Here is a 22,270-nt window from a genome sequence, read left to right on the forward strand (position 1 = left end):
TAAATAATAAATAAAAATTAAAAATAAATCAGGGTGATGTTGAGCTTTGTAGAATGACATGGATATTTTCCTTATTTTTCTTTGATATAGAAAAGTTTAAATAATATAGAGATGATTTCTTTCCTAAAGTTCTGATACACCTTTTTTAAAAAAGATTTTATTTATTTATTCATGAGAGACAGAGACACACACACACACACACACACACACACACACAAACACACACACAGGCAGATAGGGAAGAAGACTCCCTGCAAGGAGCCGGATGTGGGACTCGATCCTGGATCCCAGGATCATACCCTGGGCTGAAGGCAGATGCTCAACCACTGAGCAACCCAGGTATCCCAGTTCTGATACAAGTTAATCAATTTTATTCTTAACATTTTTTCTAGGAAACCATTTCATCTATTCCAATTTATTAGTATAGAATTACATATAATATTATTTTGTAATTCAGAAGATCTTGTTTTTTTTTATCACCTTCCTCTTTTCTAATCTTTCTTGTATCTTTTTTTTTCTCTAATCCTATTAGCCTAAAGATTTTCTAATTTTGTTGGATCTTTGCTTTTTAAAAAAATGTGTATTTTTTGTATTCAGGAAAAAAGAAATTCTTTGCAAATACACATATCTTAGATCAAGTCAGAAACTGAATTACTAAATTTTTATAATGTTATGTGTATATCTATATTTACCTGAATGCTTATCTAAATATCTATCTTCCTCTTTGATTTGTTAACAAATGGCTTTGTCAATTTCTCCTAGAATTTCATTACTTTTTGCTTTATGTATTATAAAGCTATGTTACTGAAAAGTTTGTAACTTATATTGTTGTGGAGGAATGCAATGAATAGAATATTTTCTTAGTATGAAGTGCTTCTAAATTTTTCTAGTATTAGTATTGCCCCATTTTCTATTATCTTTCTGATAATAAACATACACACATACTTATATATTTCATTTTGTTATCCTCAATTTTTCTGTCATTCTTTTTTGTTAAAGATTTTATTGATTGACTGGCAGAGGGAGAGGGTGACAGAGAATCCCAAGCAGATTCCATGCTGAATGCAGAGCCCAACACAGGATTCGATCTCTAGACCGTGAGATCATGATCTGAGCTGAAATCAAGAGTCAGATTCGGGCAGCCCGGGTAGCTCAGTGGTTTACCGCCTGCCTTCGGCCCAGGGCGTGGTCCTGGAGACCCGGGATCGAGTCCCGCGTCGGGCTCCCTGCATGGAGCCTGCTTCTCCCTCTGCCTGTGTCTCTGCCTCTCTCTCTGTGTCTCTCACGAATAAATAAGTAAAATCTTAAAAAAAAAAAATTCCACCAGGCATGGTCTTTCTGATTGTTATTCACATTCATTCTGCCTGACCTTTGATGAGTCCTTTCAATCTGAAGGCTTGTGTATTTCTTTTACTTGGGAAAATTTTTCTTCTATAATTTATTTTTCCCTCAATGTTTCTTCTCTTTCCTTCTAGATTTATTAGATAAACTGATTCTTTTATCCTTGCTTGCATAGTTCCCATCTCTTTTTGCTCTCTATTCCAGTTGATTTCAGTGATTTGCTCTTCCAGAACACTAAATCGGTACTCAGCTGTGTGCTATTATACATCTACTGAATTTCTTGTGGCACTATGTTTTTAAATTTCCAAGAATACATTTAAAATTTTCTAATTGCTTCTGTTTCAAAGCAAGCAATATGTTCTTGCTTTACAGAAGCAGTTTTCTCTTGAATCAGATAGTTTTAGGTTTTAAAGCTATCTCTTCAAAATAAAATAAAATAAAATAAAATAAAATAAAATAAAATAAAATAAAATAAAATAAAATAAAATAAAGCTATCTCTTCTCCTTCTCAAATTGTCTAATCCCTTCATGGCTGAATCTTTGTAGTCACCATGAGCCTTCTCTTTTAAAATGATGCTTCCCCTCAAAAGTCTGGTTCTTGTAAGCTGAGCATTTATATTCATAATGAAAGACTGGCTTAATTAACATACATAAGGAATCTGCTACATATTAGGTATACTTTAGACAAGTTTCTTACTCTTTCTATGCCTCAGTGTGTTCACCCCTAAAAATGGGGGATAATAAAACTTCTGGGATTGTTCTGAGAATTAAATAAATTAACACAAGTGTTTAGGACAATGCCTAGTATACTGCAATTGCTCAATACACAGTGGGTTTCCTCTCCCCTGGTGGGCTGACTTATGTTTCCTTATGAGTGAAATATGACTGGTTACGTGGACATGAAGTTGGGAGACAGAGAGGCAATGGTCTTATCTCCCCAACAACAAGTTAAAGACTGACTTTGCTTAGTGGTAGAGATCTTGAGAATATTACTCTCTTGGATAGAGCTGCATTTCATCTCATATCTGATTATCCTTGTCTCCTTCCTACAAACTCAAACCCTGCTGTTATCTTAGGCTCCCATATCCACACCGTAAGTCCTTCCAGGAAAGTAGTTCATTTTCCTTACAGTGTAATTTTTAGGTCTCTGACTAAATCTAAATGTTGCCTGCTGCTAGGGTAAGGTTGGGGAACTAGAAGTTGGAAGTAGTTCTCCAGTTTCTCATGACTGTCGTACTCTAACTTTTCACTTGTTCATTTTCCACATGATATTCTGCTAGACTTGCTCTGTGGTTATAATTTTCTCTGTTATTGCTTATATGCTACCATTTACTTTCTAACTGCCAACAATTCTTCACAATTTCTGGTGAACTAATGACATCCTTTCATTTTGTTTTTAGTACTCATTCTCTTTTAAAGAATGAATGTGTTTCTGTCTTTTTAATAAATTTGGGGCAAAAAAGAAGGGTGGTTGCTAGTGCTCAGCCCTCTTACTTGAGCCAAGACATATTATTCTTCATACTAGTTACCACATTAATATCTGCTGATCATAAGCATGAGATCTGTTTATGCACTGCATCTACTTTTAGAGAGATAGAGATATACATTTATGTATATCATATACACTTTAAATCTCAATAAATTTAATCAAGGACTTAATTTGATGACCATTTAAAATGCAAAGCAAAAGAAGAGACATTAACACTTATCAAGTACTTACATAACTACATATAATAGTTCTATCTATATATATGTATAACTATAATGATACAGAATTAATCTAGAGACTAAGGTAGAATCATTTTACTCGTTTCTTTTAATAAGTGTACCTGAAAGGCTTATAATCCATGTTCTCAGCATTTCTGAAGGCTTCTTGCCAAATATGTTCTTATTACCCATAATTTTACCTATCGATTTCTATAATGTATTTCAAGGAAAAAATTCAATATCAGCTATTCTTGCTTTTTCCCCCTCTTTATTGAACTACCAAGACTAATACAACACATCACTAAGCAAAAAGTGCTATTTACTATGCAAAAGGCACAGTCAGTGATTGGCATCTAACACCAATTGATCTACCCATTACTGCTATCTCCCTACCCCCTCTAACACTACTACAAAGCTATTGATTTCAACACTGTCGATCGGTTTCCATTTTCTGATTTTGGGCAGGCCAATTAAGAAAGTGAGTAATTGTGATTACATTGCTTCAGGATCAATTACATTTGATGCAAGACAAAGTGTTCTTTTTGGAACATACAAAAAAATAATTTTGATCTAATGTGCTTATAAGTTTAATAAAACCTAAGATAATTTACACATTCACAACAGGAAAACATACTAATGAGTGCTTATGATAGCTAAGGCTATTTTCTACGTAACATATATTCATCATTTTCCTAAAACTAGTTTAAAAGAAATTGAGAAAAAATCGTTCATATATACTTCCCAATGTAGGACGAAAAAATCAAACACTATCTACATACTTATCCCTAAAGGAACATAATTAATTATCAAAGATAAAATGCAAATCTTGTCCAATGGACTACAGAGGAAATCCCTATAATGAAAATATATTTAAGAACCCCCATCTCATATAAAAATATAGCAGGTTCTTTATATAAATTGATGAAAAAATAATTTTCTTAGTTCTTAATTTTGCTCTTACTTGGTGCATGAGCTTTGTCATTGGGTTCACATTGTTGAACTCATTAAAATGAATATACCTCTGGTGTTAGAGGCAAATCTATTTAGAGTGATGTTACTCATAGTCTTGTGCTCAGTAATATTGATCTGTGTTGTTTGTCTAATAGAAAAATAATAAACAATTACTAGGCAATGTTGGAAAAAGTAATCAGTTTTTATATATCACTAATATAGCAGACCTCCCAAAACATAAAGGTGATGATCTGCATAAAATCAATGTGTTATGCTACATTGCTTATATTCATCATTGCAGGTTCTCAGCAATAAATGGTATAATATTAGGCCTGAATTACTGGTAAACTGAAAAGGTACATGCAAAAGAAAAGTTCACTATATTTAACCCATAAATTTACTTAAAAATGTCTATTTTCTAAACTCAGTGATTTTTATGGTAACAAATGCTGTTGGTAAGCTAGCTAAAATTTAGATAAATAAAATGTTTTAATTCTTGTTATGATAAAAACAAAGCAACTCAAATCAAAGTAACAAATCATATCTTAGGTCAGAAAAATATAAGAGTTCAAAGATAATTGTTAAAGATGGATGAATATAGCTTTGTATTAATTCGCTAATAATTTCTGGACTTCATCAGAAATGTAGAAAATATTACATGAAAATAGTAACAATAATACAATCCAATTAGAAAAGCTTTTTTGAATAGTATTCAGCCATGAAACCTTTGCATATATGTCTCTTTCAAGTTTTATAAGAAGCAGCTTGTGAATTAAAGTAAAAAGGGGGAAAAATAAAGTAAAAAGGGAAAAATGTATGGGCTTTTGGTATTGACAGAATCAATAATTCTCTATTTAAGAGGCTCAAGATAACATGGAAGATACTTCAAAAGATATCTTCTCGGGCAGCCCGGGTGGCTCAGCGGTTTAGTGCTGCCTTCGGCCCAGGGCGTGATCCTGGAGACCCGGGATCAAGTCCCATGTCGGGCTCCCTGCATGGAGCCTGCTTCTCCCTCTGCCTGTGTCTCTGCCTCTCTCTCTCTCTCTCTGTGTCTCTCATGAATAAATTAAATAAAATCTTAAAAAAAAAAAGGTATCTTCTTTGGGCTATTCAGTATTATTAAAAATTTTAAATTCTCTTAAATTCTCCTGGATTTTCTAAAACTATAGAGTTAATAAGTAAAAAACAAAATCATTTAGCAGTAACTTATTTTAACTAATAAACTGTGAATTGCAATATGTCTGACTAGTGGCTAGCTGTGTAACAAATACTAAAAATACATATACAGTAAACAATTTGTACAACCATTCCACTGCAGTCTAAACATTGCCCCCAAAAAGTACGTTTGTTTAAATGTTTTGTGTCTCAAAGAAAAAAGCTGTTGAAAGCCTAGCTTCTGATCTGCTATCCCTTAAGGTAATATAAAATACAGAAGAACAATTGAACTTACCACAACTGGAAACTGGCAGTCTGAGTGGAATCACAGAAGTCAATACCCATTGAAACAGTGATGGATCCCTCAGGCTCAAGAGATTCTAGGAAATAAGATAATTTAGACATGAAAACATGGCGGATGTGAAAAAGTCAAACTAAGCCCTGAAAACTTATGTAATGTTCGTAGTTTGGTTAAAAGTCAAATTTAATGATGGCTTATAAGAACAATTTCAAAATAAGACTATTAAGCAAATTATAAATTAATTTCATTATTCTGTTCAAAGGCTGTCTTTTCAATAACTTAATTCTGCACATGCTTCTGTTTCAGAAATACATCATTTCATGTTTTACGCTATTGTCTTTATAGGTATTGAAGGCGAGAAGGAAATACATGCATTCCTGCTTGGAACAACTATAAAATAGAACTATGGGTGCTTTTAAGTGATTATGTACTTAAAACTATGGAGTATATATTCTAGATATAAATTTTAGACAATGTCTCAAATTTCAACTAGAAATAAAAATCCAAAAATTTGGGGTCCCTGGGTGGCACAGCGGTTTGGCGCCTGCCTTTGGCCCAGAGCGTGATCCTGGAGACCCGGGATTGAATCCCACATCGGGCTCCCGGTGCATGGGGCCTGCTTCTCCCTCTGCCTGTGTCTCTGCCTCTCTCTCTCTCTCTAACTATCATAAATAAAAATTTTTTAAAAAGCCAAAAATTTTAAAAATGCGAATTAATGCACAGCTAAAGGAAGAAGTTAATCTGTATTCAGAAATTAACCAAGACCACTGGCATTTTAGGAACTAAAACCATAAGTCTAATTGCATTATTTAAAGAATTATTAGAAGAAAATTTAGTAGCAGATTAGGTTATCATGAAAAAAACAATAATGGTATCTTACAGGTTTGGAATTTCTGAAACTTCATCTATCATCTAACCAAGAATGGGAAATAACTATCAATACTGGTGCTTTTCAGTTGACAATGATAAAACTTAAGACAAAAACATTTTATTCTGCTTATTCCAAAGTTTGTCTATACATTAGAATAATGAGGGATCTTAAATATATACCCATTTAGTGTAAATATTTAAGTATAAATTGTATCTTTACACAGAAAATCATCCACTTTTAATTTCCACTTTGCTCAAAGTCTTCATTATAACTGCAGTCACACTGAACAGCAGCTTTATATTTACCTTTATTCTGTATATATCTTAATAAGACATAGTTATGTTTTAGTAAGGACACTCTAGTAGACTATAATTATCAAAAGTTTTATTGATAAGTAAGGTTGCCATTTAATATTAACCATAATGGAAATGATGGTACAGATGGGAAAAAGAATAATTCAATAAGCTCAATACATTAAGAAGTATATTTATATCTCATAGGTTCAATGAAGACCAGGCATTATAAGAGGATAATTGGGGCAGCGGTTTAGCGCCGCCTGCAGCCCAGGGTGTGATCCTGGAGATCCGGGATTGAGTCCCACGTTGGGCTCCCTGCATGGAGCCTATTTCTCCCTTTGCCTGTGTCTCTGCCTCTCTCTGTGTGTGTCTTTCATGAATAAATAAATAAAATCTTAAAAAAAAATAAGAGGATAATTGTTTGATACTGATTTTAAATTGTTATTCGTTTGCTAGTGGTATGTATGTTGGTTTGCTGATACCAATTTGAATTTCATTTGTTTATAAATCTAAACTGTAACTGGATGCTACACAAGTACCAGAAGACTTGCTACCTAAATCTTTAGCTAACAGGCTTTATTGTAGAGCAAACAACTACAACAATATTTTTCTTACATTTCTCCGGAAGCTATACCATATCAGTTCACAGCTCTGTCAGTCATGCTGCTCAGTCATATACTTTAGTGACTCCTTAATGCTTTCTTTTGTGCCACAGATATATTGGGGTTCAGTCTCATTTACGGCTGACACATAGGTAGCAAATGCTGTCATCTCCAAGACATGATGGCATTCATGATTTAGATCTCTCTACATCATGTATTCTTGTATCTCATTTGACAAAGTGACAGTTCTCAAGATGCCTTGTTGATCATGCTCTTCGACAGAGTTTGGTACCATCTTCAGTCTTAAGGTAATTAACTATAAGCTTAGTGCCACACTAACTGTGGAGGACAGCTCATGATCAACAGTATGTTTTATTATATGAATGCTTCAAGACTAAAGTGATCAGCATAAAATTATTCATATAAGGGATTTATATTATTTGAAGCCTACTACATTGGGAAAGTTTACTCAATTAGGCATCTGTATTTGGATACTACTTCTGGATCAGAACTATACATATAAAAAAAGGGTTACACAGAAATGGCTGAAAAACATGGGCTCTATTAAACCACACCATTAATAATGCAAAAAGAAATCATACAGGCTGCCATTGACTTTGATGTGATTGTATAACTAGCAAAATATTAGTTGAATTCAAACTTGTCAGTTGCTAACATAAAGTCAATGAATATAGGCAGAGAGCCTAAGGTGTGTGTGTGTGTGTGTGCGTGTGTGTGTATGTTATATTTTAAAAATCTCTTATTTACTTGGTTTCTTTGAGAAAAATGGAATGGCACATTATTCCTAATACTCTTGCAAGGAATACAGTTTCATGCTAAAGGCAGGGGAAAATCCAAATAAAAGTCATTGCATATTATAGACAAAAAGAAAACAGACTGGTGACAAATAAGAAAGTCGCTAGACTCCTTAGAAGATGCATATGTGCTTATTAAATAAAACAAACGTCTTACTTTCCTCATTTCACAAAAAGATTAAAATATAGTATTTGTTCTTTGTTGTATTCTTAAGATGTTTTTGGAATACTAATTAAGATATATCATACTCTGTAACTCTGCTATAATCAATTGATAAATACCACACTAGGTGGTATTACTACACGGGAAAGAACTCTCTATCTTGAGGGTATTCAATAAAATGCCAACAAAATGAATAAAACATTATGGTCATAAAAGTCTGCCTAAGAGAAGTAAAGAAAAGCCTATGGCTAGGACTATGGCAATGGTATACATTCATATTTTATTTCTTTTTTTTTAAATTCTTTTTTTTTTTTTAATTTTTTATTTATGATAGGCACACAGTGAGAGAGAGAGGCAGAGACATAGGCAGAGGGAGAAGCAGGCTCCATGCACCGGGAGCCCGACGTGGGATTCGATCCCGGGTCTCCAGGATCGCGCCCTGGGCCAAAGGCAGGCGCCAAACCACTGCGCCACCCAGGGATCCCCATATTTTATTTCTATGTTAAGGCCATACTATGAAATTTATTATATTTATTTCTTTATTCTACATAGGCCAACAAAAGGTCAACTCATTAACTCATTATATCAGCTCAAAGAAATGTTAATACTGTTCTACTGTTTTAACCTTTGGCTAACATTTTCCAACTTCAGACAATTCATTTATCAGCTACTTGACATTTCTTAAACTAATTTTTTAGGTAAAAAATGCTGGATTTTAAGCAATAAAATGAAGAATACAAATTGGGACATTCTAGAACTTATCAATATATTAAATTCACAAAGTAATTAAGTAAAAATCAGGATACTCCGTATACATTAAATGGTGTCTTAATTATCAAATTATTTTTAAAAGTGTATTAAGTGGGTTCTGAAGTCTAATCACTTTAACTATCTTGGTTGCTTATAAACATCTACCATATGACATATGTTAGGAATTGTTTTATTCCTTTGTATAAAAATATAACACAAAGAATGACTTCCTTTACTGAATGATTCGTGAAAACTATAGAAGAGAATTCAACAACGTCAAAGAGCTCAGGTGAAAATGAAGAAAAATAGAATAGTTATGTGAAATAATGAGTAAAGAGGCACACTTGCTGACTTAAAGGCTTTGCTCACCTGAACTATTATAAGAAGAAACTATTTAGAGCATTCTGATGATAACATTTCAAGGATTCAATGACAGAAACCTTGTATTCATTTTAATTGATATTATTGCCTGAAGCTTCTCCCAACTAATCTCTTGGACTGTTTCCACTTATATTAAACAGAAAAAACAGAGGTAGATATTCTCATTATTACATTACTTTAAACTCAAAGTAACACACAATTGTTACACTTAATTTTTAAAAGGTCTATTGCTGGTAAGATACTTAAAAAATGGATGGAGATGACAGTTTGTGAGCATGGAGGACACCCAGAAAGCACCTGGTGCATCTAAGTGGCAGCTCCCTCTGCATCAATTGGTGGTACTGCAGGTGAGAACTAACGACTGGGACTGTTATACCTTGTACTTTATTCCAAAAAAAGTGAGATTTCTGGGTTTGTTTTTTCAATGTAAAAACATCTTGATTTCTAAATGGTAGCAAAAGATTTAAAATATTATAAAACATTGTGTGTATAAATACTAGCAATACACTATGAGTTATTTATATTGTATGCCTGGAAAGGAAGACAAACAGAAAAGCATCCACCCTCTCAGCCTTTGTTCTCTTCACTCTTCAGTTTGTGGAATGTGAAAGGAAACAGTGAAGAGGAGTTATGATTCAAACAGCAGACTAAAATCAGGCAGGGAATGAAGTTTGCCAGGAAGAGAAGCAGAGGGAAAGGTGATGACAGTAAAATGAGAGGCAATTTTGTTTCTTCAGATGTATCCTTTTATCTCTACTGGTACATTTTACCATTGCTGGTATCTGATTCACTGAGAACAAAGTGTACTCATTCTGTATGATAAATTCAGTTTAAGAAGGAAAAACAAATATAAGCTGACTATAATGACAAATATAGTCAATAACATAATGTGTATTCTACTTTTATTTTTTTAAAGATTTTATTTATTTATTCATGAGAGAGAAAGGGGGTAAGGGGGCAGAGACACAAGCAGAGGGAGGAGCAGGCTCCATGCAGGGAGCCTAATATGGGACTTGATCCTGGGACCCCAGGATCACACCCTGGGCTGAAGGCAGGTGCTAAACTGCTGAGCCATCCTGGCATTCCTCTACTTTAATTTTATTTTTTTTATTTTTATTTTTTTTATTTATGATAGTCACACACACACAGAGAGAGAGGCAGAGACACAGGCAGAGGGAGAAGCAGGCTCCATGCACTGGGAGCCCGACGTGGGACTCGATCCTGGGTCTCCAGGATCGCGCCCTGGGCCAAAGGCAGGCACAAAACCGCCGAGCTATATTTTGGAATCCCCAAAATATAAAGTTTTAAATGAGAATTAATATTTACCTATTGGATTAAAAACATGCATTTGCATGCCCATAGGAAGTTTTTTCCCCTCTATGTGGATATTCTCTATCTTTCGATCAGTAGTATTATTCAATGTTATTTGTATGGAGACCATCTTATCACCAAAAATACAAGGCTGTCTTGGAAAGAAATAATGGGCAGCTAGTCCTCTTCCACTCATTCGATGAAGCAGCACATGAGTTTTCACTGGTACAAAGACAGGAGTATTGACCTGTTGCACATTGGAAAAACAAACAAAGATGAATTTGTGAATATGGTTATTCTCTTAGAAAATATAAATTATATGACATTCTACTCCTATTTTCCCTAGAGTATGATATAAAGCACAATAACAAATATCATATCCATAAAAAGACAGAAATTATATAAAAATGTAAAGAAAATGCCTTCAAAACAGCATTAAAATTTTTCTGTACTCTGCAACATGTATTAAAATATTTTGACAATATGTGCCTAATAAGAATAAGCTGCTGTATATTCAATTTTTTTAGAGTTTATAAACTTTTTGGTTAGTTTTTTTCCCAGGTACACATATCTGGGCATCTTGCTAATTTTCTTATTAGTCTTAGTAATTTGTCAGTTGATTTTCTCAACTCAGATTACTGAACTATTAGACAGTATCACCTACCAATAATGAACATCTTTGTGCCTTCATTTCCAATCTCAACTCCTTGAACTTTTTTCACCTTGAATTTCTTTCATCATAAAATGAAGACAATCACCTCCTTTAAGGTGGTTTCTTCCTTTGCTTTAATGATTAAAAAGATCTTCCCTACTTTGAGCTCAGATAACTATTCACTTACATTTTCTTCTAGAGCTTCATGGTTGTAATTTTTGATTCGTGTAGAACTTACTTAGATATATTGACCTCTATACTTAATTTTTTTCTCCAAGTACTTATTAACCAATTGTCTGAACATGATTTAATGATTAGCTTTTCCTATGTGACCTGTAAATGCAAACATTCTGATTTATGTACTTGGAGACATTTTTGGACCTTGATTGTTAAACCATTACCACATTGTTTTATTTCTTATAGCCCGACAATATGATTCAGTTATTTGGCAAAACAAAGTATCTTTTATCACTCCATCCCCCACTGCCCCATTGGTATTTTGTTGGCTAATTATCTGTTTATATCCTCCTGATGAATTTTAGTCTCTTTTAGTTAAATTCTTCCCTCAATCTTGAGTGGATTCAGAGGCAATATAATAAATGAAATAGTCCTTTCTAAAATCATATGATAGCTATCTTCCCATTCGAACTCAAAGTACTGCATGTGGCTTGACCTGACATGGCAAGCTTTAAAAAAAAAAAATCAATTTGTAATTAAATAGGTCTAATCAAGATTTTTTCATAACAAGTGTGCTCTCCCCCAAACTAGATTTCTATTATAACTGTGAGTACATTTTAACCTATTCGACATGTTCATCATCCCAATGATACCTGATGACATTAAAACTTAATAATGTTATTTAAAATTCATCAATAGGGATGCCTGGGTGCCTCAGTGGTTGAGCATCTGTCTCCGGCTCAAGGGTGTGGTCCTGGAGTCTCAGGATTGAATCCCGCATTGGGTTCCTTGCTTTCTCCCTCTGCCTGCTTCTTCCTCTACACCTATGTCTCTGCCTTTCTCTGTGTCTTTCATGAATAAACAAAATAAAATCTTTAAAAAAAAAATTCATTAACAAAAATCCAGGAGTTAAATATCAAATATACGAAACGATAAGCAGTGCCTCTAAGCATCATTAAAATGTAGTATTCCTTCTCTAAATGCTCAACTTGTAAGAGTGAGCAATTTAAAAGAATCATCTTACAAATGCACAAGAGTTTATTTTATAAATAAATAATAATAAACACACTAAATAATTATTGTGTTTTATAAATGCAATAATTGAGGACATTTTAAATTCTGGCTATCTAAAGTAATGGGGCAACTGGCCTATATGCATTCTACTTTGGCCTTTTGAGGACAATAGCAGTCTAGCATTTTAAGTTTTCAAAGCACTTCCACTTCTAAGCTTAGGTTCTTTTCCATGTATAAAAATTATTTTCAAAATTCTTCTGTTTCAATGCTTACACTAAGTTCTATTTCCTTTGCAAATTTTTGAGAGTTTAGTAACATAATGCAAGACAGCAATCCTTGACAGGGAACATTCATTTAAAGATATAACGGACATCACAAAAACAAGCAAACAGATACAGAATACATATGTGTGGTATGACTGCTCAAGTATATAATACACATATTATATTTATAAATTTATACTCTGCAAAATCTTAAATTCCTATGTCACTCAGGCTATGATAATCAACCTTAAACACAGCCTTCAATTGGATAATCATATTTTTCGGTATCTTATGTTTACTCCTTTAATTAGACAATAATTCTACTTTTATATTCTTCATTGTTCCAAAGACATGTTGTTATTAAATCATTAAATATATGTTGATGCAACCAGGTTTTCCTCTATGAAAACTCACCAAAGTTTGGGCAACATGTAATATGAGGAAATAAAGTTGAATGTTAAAGAGAGGCAAGTATAGAGTAGGAGAAGAAAAGCAGTACAGAAGCAGGGGTTTGCTTTATTAACAGCTAGTAATCAGCACTTCAATATCATAAAAGGTGCTTATTAGAATTATAAGGAGGGTACACCCTAAGTCACATAAGACTAGCACCATGTCTTGGTTGATTTATTGATTCTTTTCAGTGTAATCCTGGGACACACAGTCCAAATATTTTTTTCTAACCAGTCTCAAAATTCTGTACTTTATTGTAATTGCTAAAATGATGTTAATGGATGTGCAAAGGAAAAAATATATAATTTTTTCCCAATCATTCTGGCTACACTCAATCAAGTTCAAGAATCATTCTCTAATAAATTCAGCATCTAAAAAAGGTCTTCTCTGACAACCCTCAAAGGTTATCTGTGATAATAAACGGAGGTCTATATTCTCATTAAACAGCCTCATAAATAGCACTTTGTGGTAATAATACATATTTTTACACTATAGAAAAAGGCTAACTGAAAATGTTTGATTTTTTAAAAACCTGTTTTCTAAGATCATACAGATCATATTAAGTTAACTTCCTCCACTACTAGATGAATTACATAGGTGATACTTTTTCCAATAAAACCATTAAGTTCTATAAATTCTTCAATAATTTTCACATGCAATACAATTAATCCTGATGTGGAAGCAGGATTTTAGTTCAATATTTTGTATATCAAATATCTATATTCCAGAAACATGTATGATCTGTGCTGTTTATGTTCTAAGATGCTAAACACTATGAATGACTTTTCTGACTTCCTTTTATAAAAATCAATAACCTTGCTAAGTGTACAAAATACGAGGTAAAAGGTAATAAACTACAGAAAGATCCAGATTTGGGTTGTGAAAATGAGGGCTTACTTTTAAGAAAAAAGTTTTAACAAGTTTGAACAAAATAGATCATCTTAGGTAAGGGTTGGCAAACCACAGCCCATAAGCCAAATATGACCTGCTGGCTGTTTTATAAAGTTTTACTGGAACACAGCCATACTTACTCATTTACATATTGTTGATGTTTGCTTTTTTGCTCTGCAGGGGTAGAGCTGAGTACTTGCAGGGCTCACCATATTTACTATCTGGACCCTTTACAAGAAAAGTTTGCTGACTCCTCATCTAGGGGCACAGATGTTACATACTCCTTCCTTCCTTCCTTCCTTCCTTCCTTCCCTCCTTCCCTCCTTCCCTCCTTCCCTCCCTCCCTCCCTCCCTCCCTCCCTCCCTCCCTCCCTCCCCCCTCCCCCCTCCCTCCTTCCTTCCTTCCTTCCTTCCTTCCTTCCTTCCTTCCTTCCTTCCTTCCTTCCTTCCTTCCTTCCTTCCCCTTACCTTGTTGCTGGGAAACAGTTCTCCAGAGTCTCCCATGTTTTTGAAGTCTTCTGAGCAAAGGTTATATTAACAACTTGCCTCCTGAAAATCTTTTCAAGGATGTTTGTATAGCAAACAGCCTTTGGAAACAGGAAAATGCCTCCCTCCAGGGCAAAGCTGAGACAGATTTGCTAACAGCTCTTTATAAAAGATTGGGATCTTCTCCTGTAAAGGTCTGTTTCCTGTAAAGCAACACACTGCATGTGCAGTCATCACCTGGCCTTCATCATGTCACCCTGTGGGAACTGGGGCTTTGAGAAGCGGCGCAAATGATGTTACCCTGGTTATTGCTATTGCTGTAATAAACTGCCCTTTGTCTTTGACACAGTAGTCTCATGTCTTTTTACCAGTATCCATGAAATTATTTTGGGCTAACTTGTTTGCTTGCAAATAGGGTAACATCTCACATCCTTCACAGTTCTTCATACTCTTTTTTTTTTTTTTTTGTCACTCAACACTTTCCAGATCCACTTATTCCAAATAGTTAAAGTAACTTTTAGTAGGACTACCATAAACAGATGCATAGTAACAACAGCCTGAGGGGTGGACACAAGCTAATAAACTCCAGCTTATATTTAAGTGTGACTTTTTGGAATGTGCATAGTAGCACCATATGAGCTAGTGGCTTTGCTAATGAAAATAGTACTTTACATAGTAGAAACTTTTTTCTTTTGACTTTGCTTTATGAAAGTCCATGCTATGACCTGATTGTTTCTGTGAGTTTTTTAAATATCATGTGTTCTAATAACTGACAATGAGATGTCCATAAGTTCTATGACATTGAAAAATAAGAGTAATGAAAGGTTTCAGGGTTGCTTTTATCTGGTTCACTACTAAGTGCTGGTCTTTTGAGTGAGCGTTCTCCTCAGTGTTTTACCCTGTAGGGTTAGGTATGGGAATGTGCTTAACACATCCTACTATCTTCCAGGAACCTTGCCACATTCAGTTCTTGATGGCGCTTGCTTGTTCTTATGCCACCTCATGACCTGGTCACACAGTTACCTGGTTCAGGAATAGGGACCTGGCCCAATGAGCCCCTCTCCCATGATCTTTGGGTTTGGGACCTGGTAAGTCAAGCTTCTCTCAAGTGGCTAAAATTATCAGATTTAAAACTTTAATGTTTGTGGTTACATTTGTTGCCATACTATTCTGCAAGACATTAAGCAAATTTCAAAGCACAGCACAGATGAGACACAGATCCTGCTGGTATCTTTGGTTTTCATCCTTCTAGAATCTAACACATTTCTATCTAAAGTTTGTTTTTTGGTGAAATGCTCTGGCACTCCTTCTAGTACTTTTTTTTTTTTTTTTTTTGGCTTAAGCTAGTTCAAATTGGGTTTCTATCTCTTTTTTTTTAAGATTCATTCATTCATTCATTCATTCATTTATTTATTTATTTATTTATGATAGACATAGAGAGAGAGGCAGAGACACAGGAGGAGGGAGAAGCAAGCTCCAGGCCAGGAGCCCGACGCGGGCCTCGATCCTGGACGGGACTCCAGGATCACACCCTGGGCCAAAGGCAGGTGCTAAACCGCTGAGCCACCCAGGGATCCCCTGGGTTTCTATCTTTTAACTTCCCCAACCAACTACTGATCGAGATTAATCAGATTTTAGGTCACTATTTGGGGGAGCAGGGAATAAACTTTTAATGGGAGAATATGCTTTCTCCTTCCTTTTTCTAAAGCCATAGTAGGTATGGAATGGAGAGATCAGAGACTCAGGTATGGCCTCTAATTAGGTTGAATCACATGAATCTATCAATTCTACAGGTCAAAACATTGAAAGAGCAATTCATATGGTTCAACCTAAGAGCTTGCTTTGATTCAAGACTACTTAGTCCTATCTTCCATAGGAAAGAGGAATCCTTGATGTGGGCCATCCTAACTCACTAGAGTTCCTAACTCAGAACTAGAGTTCTGAGGTCAGAAAGCAAAGCCACTGCTAATAATAAAGTAGCACCTTGTGTTTCTTTGTTCTCTGATTCTATGTCTCCCCTGGGCATCTTGGGGAGAAAGGTAGTCTTATCTAAGAATTGGAAAGTCCAAGGTTCCCTGTCCAATAAGATCATCACTATTTCAACTAACATTTAGTTGTGCCAAAGTTGTGGCTTTGATACAGAGACAAAGATAGAGTATCCCAGTCGCCAAGGAGTTTATTTTAGCTGGGGAGAACTAAGTAAATCAACCAGTGTGATAAATGCCGTAACAGCAATAGACTTAGTACACTAAGAAAACAAAAAAGTCATAGCTGGCACCTGAGGGAGAGATCAGGGAGGAATCCATAATTTCATGAACTAGGTAAAATCATGAACTAGGTAAAAAATGAGGGAACTAGGTAAAATCTGACCCCTTCTCAGTACCTCTTCTGTAACCATCCTTGTCTGATTCACCACCATCTCACATCTGGATTATTCCAAAAGCCTTCTAAGTGGCCTCCTTGCTTCTACTTTTGTACCCTACTGCGCACAGACTGAGTACAAGAGCCAGGATGAATCAGTTAAGTTTATATCATGTCACCCCTCTGTTCAAAATACTCTAAGGGCTCCCAATTTCACTGAGCATAAAAGCCAAAAAACCTTATAAAAGCCTGTAAGACCCCATTTGGCCTGGCCCCCTGTTGTTTCTTGGACCTCATTTCCTATAACTGTTGGACCCGTGACTCACTCCACTCTAGTCACCCTGATTTCCTTGCTATTCTTTCCATACACCAGTAATGGTTCCACCACAGGCCCCTGACAATGGTTCCCCGGAATACACTTCCTCCACATATTCATACTGACTCAGTTCTGATTCATCTTTGCTCAGATGTAACCTTTTATTTTTTAAAAGATTTTATTTATTTATTCATGAGAGACACAGAGAGAGAAAGAGAGGCAGAGACACAGGCAGAAGGAGAAGCAGATTCCATGCAGGAAACCCGATGTGGGACTCAATCCTGGAACTCTGGGATCACGCCCTGAGGCAAAGGCAGACGTTCAACCGCTGAGCCACTGAGGCGTCCCAGATGTAACCTTTTCAATGAGGTTTAACTCATCTGTCATCTGCATTTCTTCCATCTGATTCCCCTTTTTCTTCTTCTATAGCCACTTAATATCTTCTCTAACACTATATACATAATTCACTTGTTAGGTTTATTAATTTACTCCCCACTTTTATGTTCAATGTGTAAAGCATAATTTTACCCATTTTTCAAAGCATAATTTTACTATTTTAAATGATTAGAGATTTGCAGATAACATATTTCTAGTGGTGGTCATAACTATATTTGATACTGGGTGCTCGATTATAATACTGTTCCTACAAATACTACAGTCTTATCACAGTTTGGTGGTTAAATGGAGATTATCAATATTAATATTTGTTAGTTTAAGGATATGACCTTACTAGAAATTTTCTATTATGTGTACATGTAACTGTAAATAAATATAAAGATACCATATTTCTTAAAGGCACACACAAAGAACAACTCACTAATTAGACGGACTATATGACACAATCAGTCTCACAATATCTGTTTTGGATAAAAGCATTACTTCCCATTAAATATTAAAACTTGTAAAAAAAACTTGTATAACAGGATTATTATAGAAGACAATATTTGAAAACAGTAGCTTTGATTTAATTATTTAACTATAATGTTCAAGGAATTAAAAAGCTAGCTGCATTATAAGCAAATGATATGGTTTATCCTCACTATGATTCTTGAGAAGGTAATTAGTTCAGTAACTGTAATAACTCTAAAATAAAAAGCCTCCTTCCAGAGTTAACAGAACAAAAAGCATCAAGTTACAATGAGATAATCCTCTACAAATCTTTACACAGCATATGTTTAAATAATAAAAGTCGTTTGTGTACTTTTACATGGCTTATGAAAATAACCAATCAATTCTGCAGACACAACATTATTTCTAAAGGAAATCTATGTGACTCATGATGCCTGTAGATACACAGAGACAAACCACACATATTTTATCAGTTTATTACAGTAAGCAAATAAGCGTGGAATGAGAGTGCACATAACTGTCTACTTAGTGCTTACTGAAACATTTATAAGAGCTGTTATCTCCCTAATAACAGACAGACAGCGTGCAATTTTAGAGAGGAGAAAAGCTTCATATTTTTTAACACTTCACTAAAAAGTAACTGAAGAGTGTAAAATGAAAAATACTCTGTGCAGTTAGCTGGTAATGGACCATATTATCAACTCAAGTTAGATTTATAGGATACAAACTAGTCACTAATAGTTATTTTATGACATAGCATGTCTGCTTTTTTTGAGATTATTAAGATTAAAGTTGTAAAACTTCTTTTGAACATAGCCGTTCAAAATGATTGAATTATAAAATTTAAATGAGAATTGAAAAATAAAACATGGAATATGAAGTGCCTAAGAATAAACCTTGTTCAACATTTGCATTACTATTCCAAAGATAACACTTCCATGTAAAGCTTTATAAAAACAATGTTTTCCAGCTTTTTATGCTTTAACTCACATTTAGTCACTTAATCATTTCAAGTATTATCAATCTATTCTGTTTTTGGACTTCAAAAATATGAAGATCTGCAGTACATAAAATGCTCTCTTTGTATCTCATTTTATCTGGCTTATTTTATAGGAGTATCTATTTAGATATAAGATTTATAAAAATGACCAGAAAATAGGCACAACAGAGATACAGTTTCATGTTTAAAATTAGCATCTTAACCCATATATGGCTCAAGTGATAAAGAGTTGCAATGCAGAAAGCTACAGTATTGTCTTCTTTACTCAGTAAACTGTAGAAAGCAGTTCTATTTTACCTTTAACCCATAGTATTGACACTAATACCCAGTATAAGATTTAAAAAGTGGGGGAAGCTAATTTTCTTAACTCTTAGCTCTAATTGTAAGCATAAACTCAAAGAAATATATGTCCATTTTCCATCAGATACTACTTTAAATAAATGGTTTTATAATCCTAAAGATAACCTCCTCCTTGCATATGTAAATTTGCATGTTCTAGAAACTAATCAATCAACAAATATCTAACGAGTACTTTACTTCAAGCATGGTGTTAAGCAGGCATCAGCAAATACAACCTGTTCCTTTGTAAATCCAGTCCATTGTCATTGATATACAGCCATATCCCTTCATTTATATATTGTCTATGCCTGCTTTGTACTACAGTGGTAGAGTTGAGTGGCTGTGGCTTGCAAAGCTGAAAATATTTACTGCCTGGCCCATTACAAAAAAGTTTGCTGACAATCCCCCTCCTATTATGGGATGTATTGTTTATATGGGTATTGAGATGAGGGGGAGATTATAATAATATCCTCTTCTACGTCCCCTCCAAATCTACAAGTAAATCTATAGTTAACCTCTAAGTTTCACAGTCAATACATTTAATGCTTTTTATAAATTTGAAATCCAGATGCACATGATCTTTTATTTACCACTTTCATGGAAAAATAGTTCCAGAACCATAGATAAAGATAAGTTATTCTATTCCTAGATATGTTTTGCTCCTTTTTTTTTATTTCCTTTCTGACTTTTGGTTTAAGAATGCTAACAAAAACAAAACTGAAACTAGGTTTCAAAGAGTTTAGCAAAAATGGTTCCAATAATTGATCACAATGAATTTCATTAGAACCAGAATATTTTACCTAAGTACAAAACAATTATGTGTTATTTAATAGATGTGACAATCATTTGATCTTAGTAATTCTATTGCTAAGAAAATGTTCGTGCCCTTTTCCATTATAACCAAGGTCAGAACCCTGCATTATTTTTGATACCTTCTTCCAACAATTAGTTGACAAGTTTGATGTCTCTTAAATTTATTTTCTTTTTTCCTGTCAGTCCACCACCAGCTTAGTTCAGGTCATCATTCCCACTTAAAACATTTTTTAAAATGTTTTTTATTAAAAATAATTTCAAACTGTGTGAATAAGTAAGTAAAATCCCTCTCAGATTTAACTATAATTAAGAATTTGGTGTGCTTCCTAATCTTTTGCTCCCTTCTTACTTCTGCTTCTGCACTCAACTTAGTCTCCTTGTCCTTAGATTCCTTATACTCCAATTTGTATCACACACTCCTGTAAAAATCATTTTCTGGGGTGCCTGGGTGGCTCAGTCACTGACTTGATTTGGCATCTGATTTGATTTTGGCCCAGGTTATAGTCTCAGGGTGGTAAGAATGAGCCCCACATTGGGCTCTGTGCTTAGCAGGGAGACTGGTTGAGATTCTCTCTCTCTCTACCCCTCTGTCCCTCCCCACCTTCCCCTACTCACACACATACTCTCTCTCTCTAAAAAAAATAAATAAATCTTAGGGGAAAAATTTTCTTGAAGTGTACCTCCCTTACGTGCTCAGTGAACTCTGTTAGAAAGTGCTAAGCTTTGAAGCTAGAAAGACTCGAGGTGAAACTCTGGCTGTACAACATAGGTCCTAACTCTTGGAAACTAAAAAAATTATGTTCTAGGAGTCTCAACTTTTACATGTGTGAAAAGGGGAAACTACTAACCTATCTCTCAGGTTGCTGCAAACCTAGGCTGAACATAAACTAAATCTGGAGGACTGAAGGGTTTCAGGAATAAAAAAGGCCCATGTAAGAAAGATAAGATTTTAGAGTTGAAATAAGAGCATGTGGCTAAAATCCAATACAGGTGAAAGTTATCAGAACCGAACAGATGAAGAGGCTGTGAAGTTACAGATGCACAGGTTGTTAATGTATACATGGAAATCTCCCATGTATGATGGGAGGCTGATGATGGTGGGCTGGAGAAATGATGTCTAAGATGCCAGGATTTTCAATGAATGTGGGTAGTGATTAAGGGATACTAATGGGAAAAGGACAAGGAAGGGAAGATGGCATAGTTAACAAGGGATGGGCCTCTTAGGAGGAAGGAATATGATGACAAGGGAATGACCTTGAAGCAACAGTTGCTTCACACAAACAATCTTGCTGGTAATAAATTATTTTGTCAAAGAATTACAGAGTTATTATGAGTGAGGTCACGCTGAGAATATTTCCAATAGGACAGCAGGATTCAAAAGGTGATTCCCAGAGAAAAACTAGGCTATATAACAGTACTTTGTAAAAGGACATGAGAGAAATTGGTAGGTGTTCTACATATTTTACAGTTGGGACCACTGTATCTAAATACTGGCTATGCTGTTTCTACTTAAATGAATTTTAAGTTAGGGGACAGAGGGATATAAATCTCATCTAGGTGGAGTCCAAGAGGAAGAAAAAAAGGATGTCTTAGTTGATATACAAATTGAAAGAGCAGTGTTATTAGGGCTACTTTCAATGTTATTATTTTAAAAACTTTTTTAAAAGATTTATTTTTGAGAGAGAGAGAGAGAGAGAGAGAGAGAGAGAGAGAGAGAGAGAACACAGGAAAGGGATGGAGGGGGAGAGTCACAAGCAGACTCCTGTGCTGAGCACAGAGTCCAATATAGGAAGGACTCCATCCTACAACCCTGAGATCAGGACCTGAGCTGAAATCAAGAGAAGGGCATTCAATCTACTGTACCACCCAGGCACCTCTATTACTACTAATTTTAAATAACCAGACCCTCTAGGGATGCCTTCTTTGAATCTGAGAGAGAGGAAAAGCATCTTTTATACTGTAGATGCCAGTCAGACATACCATAAGTTGCTGAGGAATTCCTGACATAGGGTGAA

At 34.8% G+C, this 22,270-nt stretch overlaps 1 protein-coding gene across 2 annotated transcripts in view; it reads right to left on the reverse strand.

Moving 5' to 3' along the window:
- The window catches only part of AP3B1 (adaptor related protein complex 3 subunit beta 1), a 263,801-nt gene that overhangs the window by 26,268 nt on the left and 215,263 nt on the right, over positions 1-22,270 (reverse strand). For both annotated transcript variants that reach the window (XM_055342262.1, XM_055342261.1), the window contains exons 23-24: positions 10,660-10,891; positions 5,450-5,534 (exon numbers count right to left, since the gene is read on the reverse strand). In XM_055342262.1, coding sequence (XP_055198237.1) covers positions 5,450-5,534; positions 10,660-10,891 — 317 coding nt within the window. The remainder of the gene's footprint in view (positions 1-5,449; positions 5,535-10,659; positions 10,892-22,270) is intronic.

The sequence above is a fragment of the Nyctereutes procyonoides genome, unplaced genomic scaffold (assembly GCF_905146905.1).
Source record: "Nyctereutes procyonoides isolate TBG_1078 unplaced genomic scaffold, NYPRO_anot_genome, whole genome shotgun sequence".
Lineage (NCBI taxonomy): Eukaryota > Metazoa > Chordata > Mammalia > Carnivora > Canidae > Nyctereutes > Nyctereutes procyonoides.